Source organism: Mobula birostris, chromosome 7, assembly GCF_030028105.1.
Source record: "Mobula birostris isolate sMobBir1 chromosome 7, sMobBir1.hap1, whole genome shotgun sequence".
Taxonomy (NCBI): Eukaryota; Metazoa; Chordata; class Chondrichthyes; order Myliobatiformes; family Myliobatidae; genus Mobula; species Mobula birostris.
Window position 1 is genome coordinate 122135222 of NC_092376.1, and position 13054 is coordinate 122148275.

At 40.3% G+C, this 13054-nt stretch overlaps 1 protein-coding gene across 2 annotated transcripts in view; it reads right to left on the minus strand.

Moving 5' to 3' along the window:
* cpeb4b (cytoplasmic polyadenylation element binding protein 4b) overlaps nucleotides 1–13054 on the minus strand; it is a 99101-nt gene that overhangs the window by 12668 nt on the left and 73379 nt on the right. For both annotated transcript variants that reach the window (XM_072263696.1, XM_072263695.1), the window contains 2 exons: nucleotides 7828–7946; nucleotides 7208–7322 (listed from right to left, as the gene is read on the minus strand). In XM_072263696.1, coding sequence (XP_072119797.1) covers nucleotides 7208–7322; nucleotides 7828–7946 — 234 coding nt within the window. The remainder of the gene's footprint in view (nucleotides 1–7207; nucleotides 7323–7827; nucleotides 7947–13054) is intronic.

Genomic DNA, 13054 nt, shown 5'->3' on the forward strand with positions numbered 1-13054 from the left:
TTGTTTTCTCTGCCAAATCTAAAACGAACTTTCCCAGTTGGTATAACATGCCAAGGAAACTGCAGATCTCTGATACATCCGTAGGTTGTTCCTTGTTCCGAACTCCTGTCGGTTTGTCTAAATCTGGTTGCACTCCCTCTAAGGAGAGTTGGTGGCCTACAAACTTTGCCTCCAAATTTGCTAATTTACATTTCTCTTTGTTCAGGATTATTCCAGCCTGTTTCAATTTCTCCAAGGCAGCTTCCACTCTTTCATCATGTTCCACACTTTGACCCTCCAAAGAAGAGTATATTCCATGTGGCAGACTACTCCTTCCAGTCCCTCCAAAATTTGGTTCGTCCTCATCTGAAAGTGTTCAGGGGATAATGACATAACAAAAGGGAGTCTCTTGAAGGCATAGCACCCACATGGCGTGATAAAGATTGTGAGCTTCTGTGACTCAGGAACTAAATGGATCTGCCAGACCCTGAGTTTGCTTCTAGTTTGGTGAAAAACTTTGCTCCACCCAGCATACCCAATGTGTGCACAACAGGGCAGAATAAACTTCTCCCACCTCACTGCACTATTCAGTTTTGTTAGATTAACACAGATCTTCACTGTGTCGTTTGGCTTGGGAACATTCACTCTTGTTATGATGTCAAGCACTCCATTCGCTCAAGTTCAGCTTTGTCTTTGTTCCACAGTGGGACTGATACACGCTCCACTGCGGTCAGAAAGTTGAACGTCACTCCTGACCTCAGTGGGATAAGGTACTTTTCTTTCAGTACCCTCAGGCCTGCGAACAATTTGGGGTACATCTGCCACTAAACATTATTTAGCCAATCCCAGTTTGCATTGAATTTGTCCTGCACTGTTTTGTGCTCCTTTTTCTGAGCATCTGTCAGTCCTAATCCACCAATGATGTCATCTGGTTTGTCACCCACGCAGTATATCAGTGTGCTTACTCGATGCCCTTCTGAACCCTGAGTGAGATTGCGTGCAACCCTAAATCTCTCAAAGTTTCTGAACCATCTCTCAAAGTCCCCTGGCTTAGAAAATCAAAATGTCTCGGGGGCTTAATTAAGTAAGTAGATGTTGGTACTGCAGGTATTCACTCCATTTTCCTGTTTGTTTGAGTCTATTTATTATATTATTTATTTGGACCACAAATGTCTTCTTTTCTCTCCCTGAGAGTTTGACTGATTTCTCTGCTGTGTCTGTGTCTCTGTGCACTTCCCCAGGCTAGTAGCCCACAGATTACTAGAATGCATCCATTTTTGGGAATAGCCTGAAGGCTATACCTAGCAACCCTGGCCAGTACTCAGCTCATGCAGTGCATACAATTAGCAACTAGCATAGGCAGTTTAGGTTGTTAAGTCTCTGGATATTTTTCATAGATATATGCAAGCAAGAACAGCTCACTGTAAATTCTTGCTTGCTGGGAACCTCACTTGGTCTGTAGCACCAATTCATCGATAATCAACCACCTCTGACACCATGTTGTGTTTGATATTGAGGGATAGTGCAGAACACACCAGAATGCCAGCACATAGAATATTCAACTCAACTTTATTGATTCCCCGCTTGTACAGTATGTGAACTCCTCCCATGTGAGGGTGGCTAACTGGCATAGGATTATCACTAACTACAACAACAGTTCTATCCTGCTCTTATCAGGCTCTTCAATGAATCTTCTTGTATTTTATTTGTTTATATATTCAGCTACAGCACAGAATATACTCTTCCTGCCCTTCAAGCCACACAACCCAGCAATCCCTGACTTAACCCTAGCCTAATCGCAGGACAGTTTACAATGACCAATTAACCTACCAACCGGTATATGTTTGGACTGTGGGAGGACATTGGAGCACTGGGAGGAAACCCACAGGGCCACGGGGAAAACATACAAATTCCTTACAGGCAGCGGTGGGAATTGAACTTAGGTCACCTATACTGTAAAGTGACATGCTAACCACTACTCTACAGTATGACAAAGATGAACTCTCTATCTCTGAAAATTACCTCGTTGTGGCCTTGCATCTTATTGTATACATCTGCTGTACTTTCTGGGTATTCTGTTATTGCTTTTCCCATTGAACTATCTTGGTGTACACATGTTTTAAAATATTCTGTTGGAATGGCATGCAAAACAAAGATTTTCCACCTTAGTTTGGTACATGTGATAACAATAAATCAATTACCAATCCTTGTAAATCTTTTTTGCTGTTTTCCCAAAGCTTCTATGCCCGCTTTAATGCATAGTGATTTAAACTATGCACAGTATAATAGTGTAGCCAGTTTTAACCCACGCAAATTTAATGAAACATAGAAGAGTACAGCACAGGAACAGGCCCTTTGACCCACCATGTCCATGTTGAACATGATGCCAAACTAAACTAATCCCATTTGCCTGTACATGATGTTCTTCCATTCCCTGCCTGTTTAGTGTCTGAATAAATGTCTCTTAAACATTGTTATCCTATCACCTTCCACCATCTCACCTGGCAGTGCATTCCAGGAACTAATCCCTACAAGTAGAACAGTCCTTCCAGGTGAGGCAACACTTCATCTGTGAGTCTGTTTGGGTTATCTACTGTATCAATGAGACATAATGTAGACTGGGAGACCACTTCATTGAGCACCCTTGCTCTGTCTGTCACAAAAACCAGGACTTCCTGGTGGCCATTCCCATTCTGACATGTAAATCCATGGCCTCTGAAACTGCCATGATAACGCCATGTTCAGGTTGGGGGAGAACATCTTGTATTCTGCTTGGGTAGTCTCCAACTTGATAGGACGAACATCGACTTATCAAACTTCCGGTAATGTCATTCTTCTCTCCCTTAGCATTTCTCATTCTTGTTTCCCTCTCACACCTTCTCTCCTTATCTGCCCATCACCTTCCTCTGGTGCTCCTCTGCTTCTTTCTTCCATGATCCTCTGTCTTTTTCTATCAAACTCCTCCTTCTCCAGCCCTTTATCTCTTTCACTAATCATCTTCCCAGCTCTTTACTTCACCCCGCCCCCGATTTCACTTATCATCTGCCACCTTGTACTTCTTCCTCCACTCCACCCATCATCTTATTCTGACTTCTTCCCCCTTCCTTTCCAGTCCTGATGAAGGGTCTTGGCCTGAAACACTGACTGTTTATTCCTATCCATAGATGCTGCCTGTCCAGTACACTGTGTGTTTTGTCCCAGGAATCTCTCTCTCTCACACCCACAACCTCTCTCAATCTCTCTAGACCTCTCCCTCCCACTCCATCTCTCAATCTCTCCCTGTGGCAATCGCTTTCTCTCTATCTCCCTAGTCCCTTTCTCTATCTTTCTCACAATCCCTCACTCTCTCTCAATCTCCCTCTCTCTCCACTCACAATCTCTCACTCCCATCTCTGACCCTCTCAATCTCTTTCTCCCCTCTCTCTATCCCCCATCTCAATATCTCTTTCCCTCTCCCAATCTCCCCCTTTCTCAATCACCCTCTCCCTCTTTCAATCTCTATCAATCAGCTTCTCTGCCAAACTCTCTGTCCTCTCTCTTTCTCAAACTCTGCCACACTCTGTCAAACTCTTCCTCTCTCTTTCTCAAACTCTTCTCGCTCTCAAACTTCCTCCCTCTCTCGAACTCTCCCTCTCCCTCAAACTCACTCCGACTCCCTTTCTCAAACTCTCCCTCTCAATTTCTATCAATTTGCTTCTCTCAGTCACCCTCTCCCAATCTCTATTAATCTGCTTATCTCACAATCACACCCTCTCGATGTTTCTCAATCTTTCTCTATATTTCTCTCTCTATCTGTCAATCTCAATCTCTTCCTAGCAATCTCCCCCCTCTCTTTCTCAATCACCATCTCCCAATCTCTCTCTCTATCTCTCCTTTCTGCAGCTTATTTTGATCCCGCACAGTAGTACTCCCACACCAGATGGTGATGCAGCCAGTTAGAATGCTCTCCACAGTACACCTGTAGAAATTTGCAAGACTCTTCGGTGACGTACCAAATCTCCTCAAATTCCTAATGAATTATAGCCACCATCGTGCTTTTTTGTAACTGCATCAATATGTTGGGCCCAGGACAGATCCTCAGAGATGTTGACACCCAGGAACTTAAAATTGCTCACTCTTTCCACTTCTGATCCCACAATGAGGACTGGTGTGTGTTCCCTCGTCTTACCCTTTCTGAAGTCCACAATCAGTTCTCTGGCCTTACTGACATCGAGTGCAAGGTTGTTGCTGTGACACCATTCAGCTAGCTGATACATCTCGTTCCTGTACGCATTCTCGTCACCATCTGAAATTCTGCCAACAATAGTTATTTGACAGAAAATTTATAGATGGCATTTGAACTATGTCAGCAAGGCGGAGATGCTATTTGTAATCCGTACAGATTGTGGTCTTCTGGTTAGGAAGTCGAGGATTCAGTTGCAGAGGGAGATACAAAGGCCCAGATTTTGGAGCTTTTTGAACAGAACTGTAGAAATGATTGTGTTAAAACGCTGAGCTGTAGTCAACAAACAGCATCCTAACAAAGTATTAGTTTTGTCCAGGTGATTCAAGGCCACGTGAAGAGCCAATGTGATTGCTGCAGACCTATTGTGGGTCCAGGTCCTTGCTGAGTCAGGAGTAGGTATTAGGTATAACCAACCTCTCAAATCTCTCACAGCACTTTATCACCGTAGACGTGGATGGTAGTCATTAAGACAGCTCACACTGCTCTTCTTGGGCACTGGTATGATTGTTGCCCTTTTGAAGCAGGTGGGAACTTCTGACTGTAGCAATGCAAGATTGAAAATATCTTTGAGCATACCCACCAGTTGGTTGGCATAGGTTTTAACAGCCCTACCACGTACTCCATCAGGGCCTGTCACCTTGCAAAGCTTCACCCTCTTGAAAGACAATCTAGCTTCGGCCTCTGAGACAGAGATCACAGGGTCACCAGGTGGTGGAAGGATCCTCATAGCTGTAGTTTTATTCTCCCTTTCAAAGTGTGATCAGGTGATCAGACTTTCCACAGTGTAGGTGTGGGATGGCATGGTAAGCGCTCTTGATGGTAGTAAACAGTGGTCCAGGATGTTGGCTTCTCTAGTTTCACAAGTGATATGTTGGTATAATTATTTGGAGACTTTTTCAAGCTGGCCTGGCTAAAATCCCCCAAAATGATGGGGAAGAAATCAGGGTACGTCAATTCATGCCTGCTCCCCTATCTCTCAATCTCTCTCTCCACACCCCCCATCTCTCTCATTCTCTAGTCTCCCTCGCTCTCTCAATCTCCTAATTCTCTCTGTGTAATACAAAACTTGTCTGATAAATCTCTATTCAAGTTTCCCCTCTCACTTTAAAGTAGTGGCATTTGATACCTTCACCCTAGAATATTGACCATCTTTTCTGTCTACACCTCTAATAACTTTATAAAATTCCAATGGTTTATCCCCTCAGTTTCTGATACTCTAGAGAAAACAATCCAAGTTTGCCCAACCTATTTATTGCTTATACTCACTAATTCAGGCAACATCTTCATAAACCTTTTCTGCACCTTCTCCAAAACTCCACATCCTTTTTGTACGCAGCAACCAGAATTCCACACAATACTGCAATTGTGGTCTAGCTAAAGTTTTATACAGCTGCAACATGACTTCCCAGTTTAATACTCAATATTCCAACTGATCAATGCAGGTATGCTATGTACCTTCTTTAACTCCACTTTCAGGGAGCTATGGTGTTTCTTTGTATTTACTGTGAATTCCTGCAAGAAAATGAATCTCAGTGTTGTATATGGTGACATATATGTACTTTGATAACAAATTTACTTTTTGAACTTTGAACAATGGATTTGCACCCCAAGATCCCTCAACACATCAATACATATAAAGGTCCAACCATTTACTGTATACCTTCTTCTTCCATTTGACCTTCCAAAGTGCAACACCAGGTACCTATCTGGACTAAATTCCACCTGCCATTCCTCTGTACAAATTTTTATCTGGTCTACATCCTGCTGAATCCTTTAGAACCATCGTCACTACCCACAACTTTCCCAATTTCTGTGCTATCTAAAGGTTACTAATCAGCCCCCTATACATCACAACCAACTAAGGTCTGAGCACTGATCGTTGCAGAACTTCACTGGTCATTGTCTTCCAGTCAGAATAATACCTCCCTCCCTCACCACAAATATAGACACCTCCTATCTTCTCTGCTCAAGCCAATTTCGAATCAAATCTACCATGCATCAATGGATCCCATGGACCTCAATCCTCTGGATCAAACTACCATCAGGGATGCTGTCAAAAGCTTTACTAAAGTTCACGGTATACAGCATCCACTGCCCTGCCCTCAATCATCTTTGTCACTTCAAAATGACTCAATCACATTTGTGAGACATGAACTCCTATGGACAAACATATATTGACTATTCTTATTAAGTGTCTACTCTTTTCAAGATGCAAGTAGATGCAAGTAAAGGCGGGAGAAGAGAGAGCAGCGCACCGCGTGTGTGCAGCCCTCCAGTGAAAAATGATATCGTATCCGTTAAATAGGGGCCGTGGACAATTCTGATTTGATGGAGATAGCCGTGAAAGCACAGAGGAACATCTGGAGAAATTTCTGAAACACCAGTTCGCAATTCAGAAAAAAAAGATTCCCTTGAAACTTATTTCTTTGGACATGTTTTTAATGTTTTCAATGGCCTTTTTCATCAATTTGCTTTAATTTATTTTGTCCGATTACCAGTTGTAATGTATATTGGTACATTCACCTTTAACGTATTTTATATAAGATGTACAAATAGAGACTGCTTATTTTAATTTGTTGTTTTATTACTTGATAATCTCTTTTTGCTATTTCACGTCATGTATAATGCTGTTGAGGTAATGCAACTTAAAACACCTTTGGAGATCTGCAACTCCTAGGATGATTTTTGTAGAAAGTATACATTACTCTACCATTAATAAAAATAAAAAGCCTGATAATTATTAAATATGATCATTGCTAAGTACCACATTAGTTAGCCTTAACAATGTTGTTAAATTGAATTGATAATTTTAAAACATGATCAAGAAGCATTGATATTTTGTGCAATTTCAACAGTTCTATACTCTCAAAATACATTATAAACATGAATAAAATGTAAAAGAGAAAGTAGTTTTTAATTGAATCCTTTATGAGATCACTAGTTCTAACTAAGAATAGAAACCACTACACATAATTAGTGAACTTTATTGGCATTTTAGCTTACCAGCTCTAAGAGGTCTGGGAACACCACCTACGAAGATAGTCTTCCGTGGATCAAGTGGCTGAGAACCATCCATTACAAAATCACTGTCATTGAGATTCCATGGGCGTATCTGAACCTACATTTAGAATTATGTACACTTAAGACTTCTTGAATTTCAAAAATAAGATAACAAAATATATAGATCTTTTCATATACCCAAATAGTTAGCTGAAGCATTAGAAATTTAAAAAAGGCACCACCTGTGGCATTTGATTACAAGTTAGAATTCAGCTTTTTATATTTTTACTTAAATGATTATTTTTTTTAAACAACAACTTTGTGGTTTTCCTTCTCAACTGTTTTCCTTTCTCTCTGTACTTAGAAATATGAATATAATGTTACTGGAATAAATAGGTGAGCTTATAAAATGTAGAAAGTGACATTGTTTCTCTGTCAAACACAAATAAGATTCCCATGAAAGCTTAATTGCAGATACAAAAAGGGACAAAATTATGTACTTGCAGAGCAGCATAGCTAGAGTTCCTATCCAAGGACACTAAACACAATCTAAGTCTCTTCCTAATTGTTAAGTACAATATATCAAAATTTGATGCTTTGTTATTAGATACACATCTGCTTACTGGTTTATCCTTGATAGTTGGACTTGATACACAAAGATACAGCTTTCCTTCCTCTTCAATGCAAGCATCAATTAAAGCTTGCACAGAACCTTCCTCCTGAAACAGCAGAAACGCATAGCCTGCAAAAGAAGATAAAGAGTAAGTTGATTCATTTCAACTAGTGTAGTTGCTTAGGCACCTTGTATTTTGCACATTATGAGAATACATACTCAGCTGCCACTTTATTAGATACACCTGTACATTAATACACACATCTAATCAGGAAATCACATGGCAGCAACTCAATGCAGAAAAACATGCAGATATGGTCAAGAGGTTCAGTTGTTCAGACCGAATATCAGAATGGGCAAGAAATGTGACCCAAGTAAGTTTGACCGTGGAATGACTGTTGGTGCCAGATGGGGTGGTTTGAGCATCTTAGAAACTGCTGACTTTTTGGGATTTTCATGCACAACGGTCTCTAGAATGATGCACAAAACAAAAAAAATCCAGTGGGTGGAAATGTTTGTTAATGAGAAGGGCCAGAGGAGAATGGTCAGACTGGATCAAGTTGACAGGAAGGTGCCAGAAAAACAAATAACCATGCACACAACAGTGGTGTGCAGAGGAGCAACTCTGAACACACATGTCAAACCTTGAAGCTGATGGGTTACAGCAATAGAAGACCACAGACACACACTTAGTGGCCACTTTATTAGATACAGGAGGTACCTAGCAAAGTGGGCACTGAATATTGATTTTAGATTTTATGCAGTGGTATGATCATTGCTACAAATAATTATTTTACCTTTTTATGAAGAGGCATTTACCATGCTTCATTTTAGCAGAATAAACATCCTTCAAAAATCTAGCAAATTAATAAATGAACATTCTTGAAAAACTTTCAAGATATAAAAATTGAGCTCTGACAGTCATTGCTAGCTATTGAGAGACTGCTAGAAAACCAGAATAATGCTACTTCTCTTTCCGAATGGTTCTGTTAGCAATACATGTTCTAATTATTTTATTTATATTGAAAATAAGCTATTTATTGATTGGTAGACACAAGTCTTTTGTTAAATCTTAAGGCATCAACAATGAAACAATCCTTAAAATTAAAGAAAAAACTTAATTGTCCACAGTGCTACTACAGGGAGGAATAGAGAAAAAAAAGTTTAAGCTGATACTTAGAAGAACTCACAGCATGTACTGTACTTCTGAGTTTCATGATGATCCAGGGAAAAGTAGGGTTATTATGGCAAGAAGGAAAGCAAGGAGACTGATAGATTTTCTTGAAGTGCTGAATGGCTCCCATTCTTGCACTGCATCACATTTTAAATTCACTTACTTATAATGAAATTCTGATGAGGTAGAAGTTCATTCTCCCTGCTGCCTGATTCTGGAAGTAAGTCCTCAGATCCCTGGTTAGCAATAGCTGTGGGTGGTGCTGTAAAGCCAAGGTATGTATTCTACCCCACGATTATACTGTAAATTAAAACCTTGGTGGGAACCATTACAATGAAACTTGGGGAAATCAATTTGCCTATGTGATATATGTACTTGACAATAGGCATTGGGCCCACTGAAATACACAAGGTCATCAGTTACAAATAGCTCCCAGAGATAGTGATAGGGATAGTGATTCATTGGTTAAGTGAAGACAGAATATTCTGTGGATGAGAATGAGACTCCCAGATGACATGTTGCCTCCTAGTTCCAGGGTCAGACATGTCTCAGATCACATCTACAGCATTCTTAAGGTGGAGGGTGAGCAGTCAGAAAACGTAATACACATTGGCACCAATGACAAAGATGGGAAAAGGGTTGAAGTACTGATGAGTGAAAATAGGCAGTTAGAAAGGAAGCAAAGAATCAGGACCTCAATGATAGTAATCTCTGGGTTGCTGCCTGTGCCACATGCCAGTGAGAGCAAATGTAGGAAGATATGGAAGACGAATGTGTGGGTGAAGGGTTGGTGCAGGGGGCAGGATCTATGAATCATGGGGATCTATTTCAGATCTATGAATCACGGGGATCTCTCTGGAGAAGGTACAACAGGATGGGTTACACCAGAACTCAAGACAGGCCAATGTCCTCGTGGTCAGGTTTGCTAGAGCTGTTGGGGAAGGCTTAAATTAGGTTGGTAGTGGGTTGGGAACCAGATAACTATAGGTCAGATGACAGAACAATTGGTGTAAAGGTAGAGAGAGGGTAGAACTGCACAGGGATAAAGGGGAAAACGTGCCTGGAGGTGGAGGAGGTAGGGGATGTCCTTAATGAAAACATTGCTTCAACATTCACCAGAGGGACTTTAGATGAATGTGAGGTCAGTGTAAAACAGGTTAATGGGCTGAACCATGTTGATGTTAAGTAGCGTTGAGAGCTTCTGAAAAACATTAAGATAGATACACTCAGTAGTTACTTTATTAGGTGCTTTCTGTACCTAATAAAATAGCTATTGAGTGTATGTTCTTGGTCTTTTGCTGCTGTAGCCCATCCGCTTCAAGGTTTGATGTGATGCGATTTCAGAGATGCTCTTCTATATACTACTGTTGCAATGCATTGTTATTTTAGTTACTGTAGCCTTCCAGTCAGCTTGAACCAGTCTAGCTATTCACTGGATTTTTTTTTGCTTTTTACACCATTCTCTGCAAACTCTAGAGGCTGTTTTGCGTGAAAATCCCAGGAGATCAGCAATTTCTGAGATACTCAAACCATTCTGTCTGATACCAATAATCATTCTATGGTTAAAGTAACTTAGATCACACTCCTTGCCCATTCTGATGTTTGGTTTGAACAAATGAACCTCTTGGCCATATCTGCATACTTTCATGTACTGAATTGCTGCCACATGATTGGTTAACTAGATATCTGCAATAATGAGCAGGTGTATAAGTGTACTTAATAAAGTGGCCACTGAGGGTGTCACCAAGGATCCCAGCTTACTACAGAAAGCAAGGGGAGAGATTGTTGGGTATTGATGATGCTCTTTGCATCCACCCTAGCTATACGATTCGTACCAGAGGATTTGAGGTTGGCAAATGTTGTTCCATTGTTCAAGAAAGGTAATAGGGATAATCTTGGGAATTATAGACCAGTGAGTTTTCCAACAGCGATGGGAAAATTATTGGAGAGGATTCTTAGGGACAGGATTTATGAGCATTTAGAGAATCATAGTCTTATTAGGTGTAATTAATTTAGCTTCGTGAGGGGCAGATCATGCCTCGCAAGCCTTAACTGAGATATTTGAGATGTCAAAACAATTGAGATTTACCATGACAAAACAAATTGATGGAGAGTAGTAGATGTGGTGTATATGGACTTCAGTAGGCATTTGACAGTTTCCTATGATAGACTCATCCATGAAGTCATGAAGCATGGGATCCCTTGAAATTTGGCAGTGTGGATTTGAAATTGGCTTGCCCACATAAGCAGATAGTGGTAGTAGATTAAGCATATTCTGCATGGAGGTTGGTAACTAGTCATTCGCAGAGATCTGTTCTGGGACCCATGCTTTTTGTGATTTTTATAAATAATTTGGATGAGGAAGTGGAGGGGGTGGGTTAGTAAGTTTGCAGATGACACGAAAGCTGGAGATGTGGGTAGTATAGAAGGTTATCACAGATTGCAGTTGGATATACAGGTAGACAGGATGCAGTGCTAAACTTCGGAAGATTGAACTTGAAGGTAGAATACAAAGTTAATTTCAAGGTACTTACTAGTGTGGAGTAACAGAGAGATCTTGGGGTTCAAGTGCCTACAGAATTTGCTGCAGAGGTTTATAGAATGATTAAGAAGGTGTATGGTGCGTTGGCCTTCATCAGTCAGAGGATCGAGTTCAAGAGCTGCGTGTCATGTTACAGCTCTATAAAACTCTGGTTAGACCATACTTGGAGCACTGTGTTTCGGTCACCTCCTCATAGGAATGATATGGAAGCTTTAGAGGGGGTGCAGTAGAGATTTACCAGGATGCTGCTTGGATTAGAGAACACATCTTATAAGGAAAGGTTGAGCAAGCTAGGGCTTTTCTCTTTGGAGCAAAGGATGAGAGGTGACTTGACAGAGTTGAAAAAAAATTATCGAAGGCATAGAAGGAGTGGACAGAAAGCATCTTTTTTCCCCACAGCAGCAATGGCCAACACCAGAGGATATCTGCCTAAGGTGAATGAAGTAAAGTGTAGGGTGAATGTCAGACATAATTCTTCCCCCCTCCCCCCCTCCAATATGCACAGAACGGTGGCTACCTGGAACGTACTGCTAGGATTGGCAGTAGAGGCCGATATAACAGGGACATTTAAAAGATTCTAAGATAGGCACATGGACGTAAGGAAAATGGAGTGTAGGATGGAAGAGTTAGATTGACCTTGGAGGTTTATAGGGGTCAGCACAACATTGTGGGCTGAAGAGCTCATACTGTGCTGTACCGTTCTATGTCCTAGATAGCTATAAATGTACCTATGAGTTCAGCAAAATCTTGACCAAATGTCCAATTGAATAAGAACTGTTTGACTGATTACTATGTTATCAGTGCACACAAAATTATGCTGAAAAATATTGATTTTTACTTTAAGCCTTTGATTGTATTTGTGATCACTACTGTGCACTCCATCCAAGCACAGAATGAAGGTAAAGCATTTTAGTAAAACTGTTCCTTAAATCTTGTTAACATTGTGACTACTTAAGTATACAAATTTGAAACTCCATTTGTATCATACTCATATAGATCCCAAAGCTGCTGTAAATCAGAATTATAATCCTGGTGGGCTCAGCTGTAATTGCATTTCACTTCCTTTCTTTTGTAATTCAATTCACATCATCAGTATATAATTCATCCTTCTAAACATCCTGTATATCAATAGCAACATTAAGTTTAGTTTTTTCAATTAATATAGATAGATAGATCTTGGTTGGCATGAAACTGGTAGGCCTAAAGATCTGTTTGTACGCTTTATTACTTTTATGCTTCTTAAAATTTTACGGTGCTATCCTCAACATCGTCAATAAGCATACAGCCTGAAAGTAAAATATCAGAAAATATTCTTACGAACTGATATCATGGTAACAAGTTTTTGTCTGCATTTTTTAAATCATCTGTCTATGGCAGTATTTAGACTAAAGCTAATTAAAATTGCTTCTTTTTAATGATGAAAAACTTATTTTTTATAATCATCAGCTCTTTTTCCATTATGCATGCTGAACATTCCAACAATAAATATACTGGACAGTTTTATGTTTTTCTCAGTTAGGT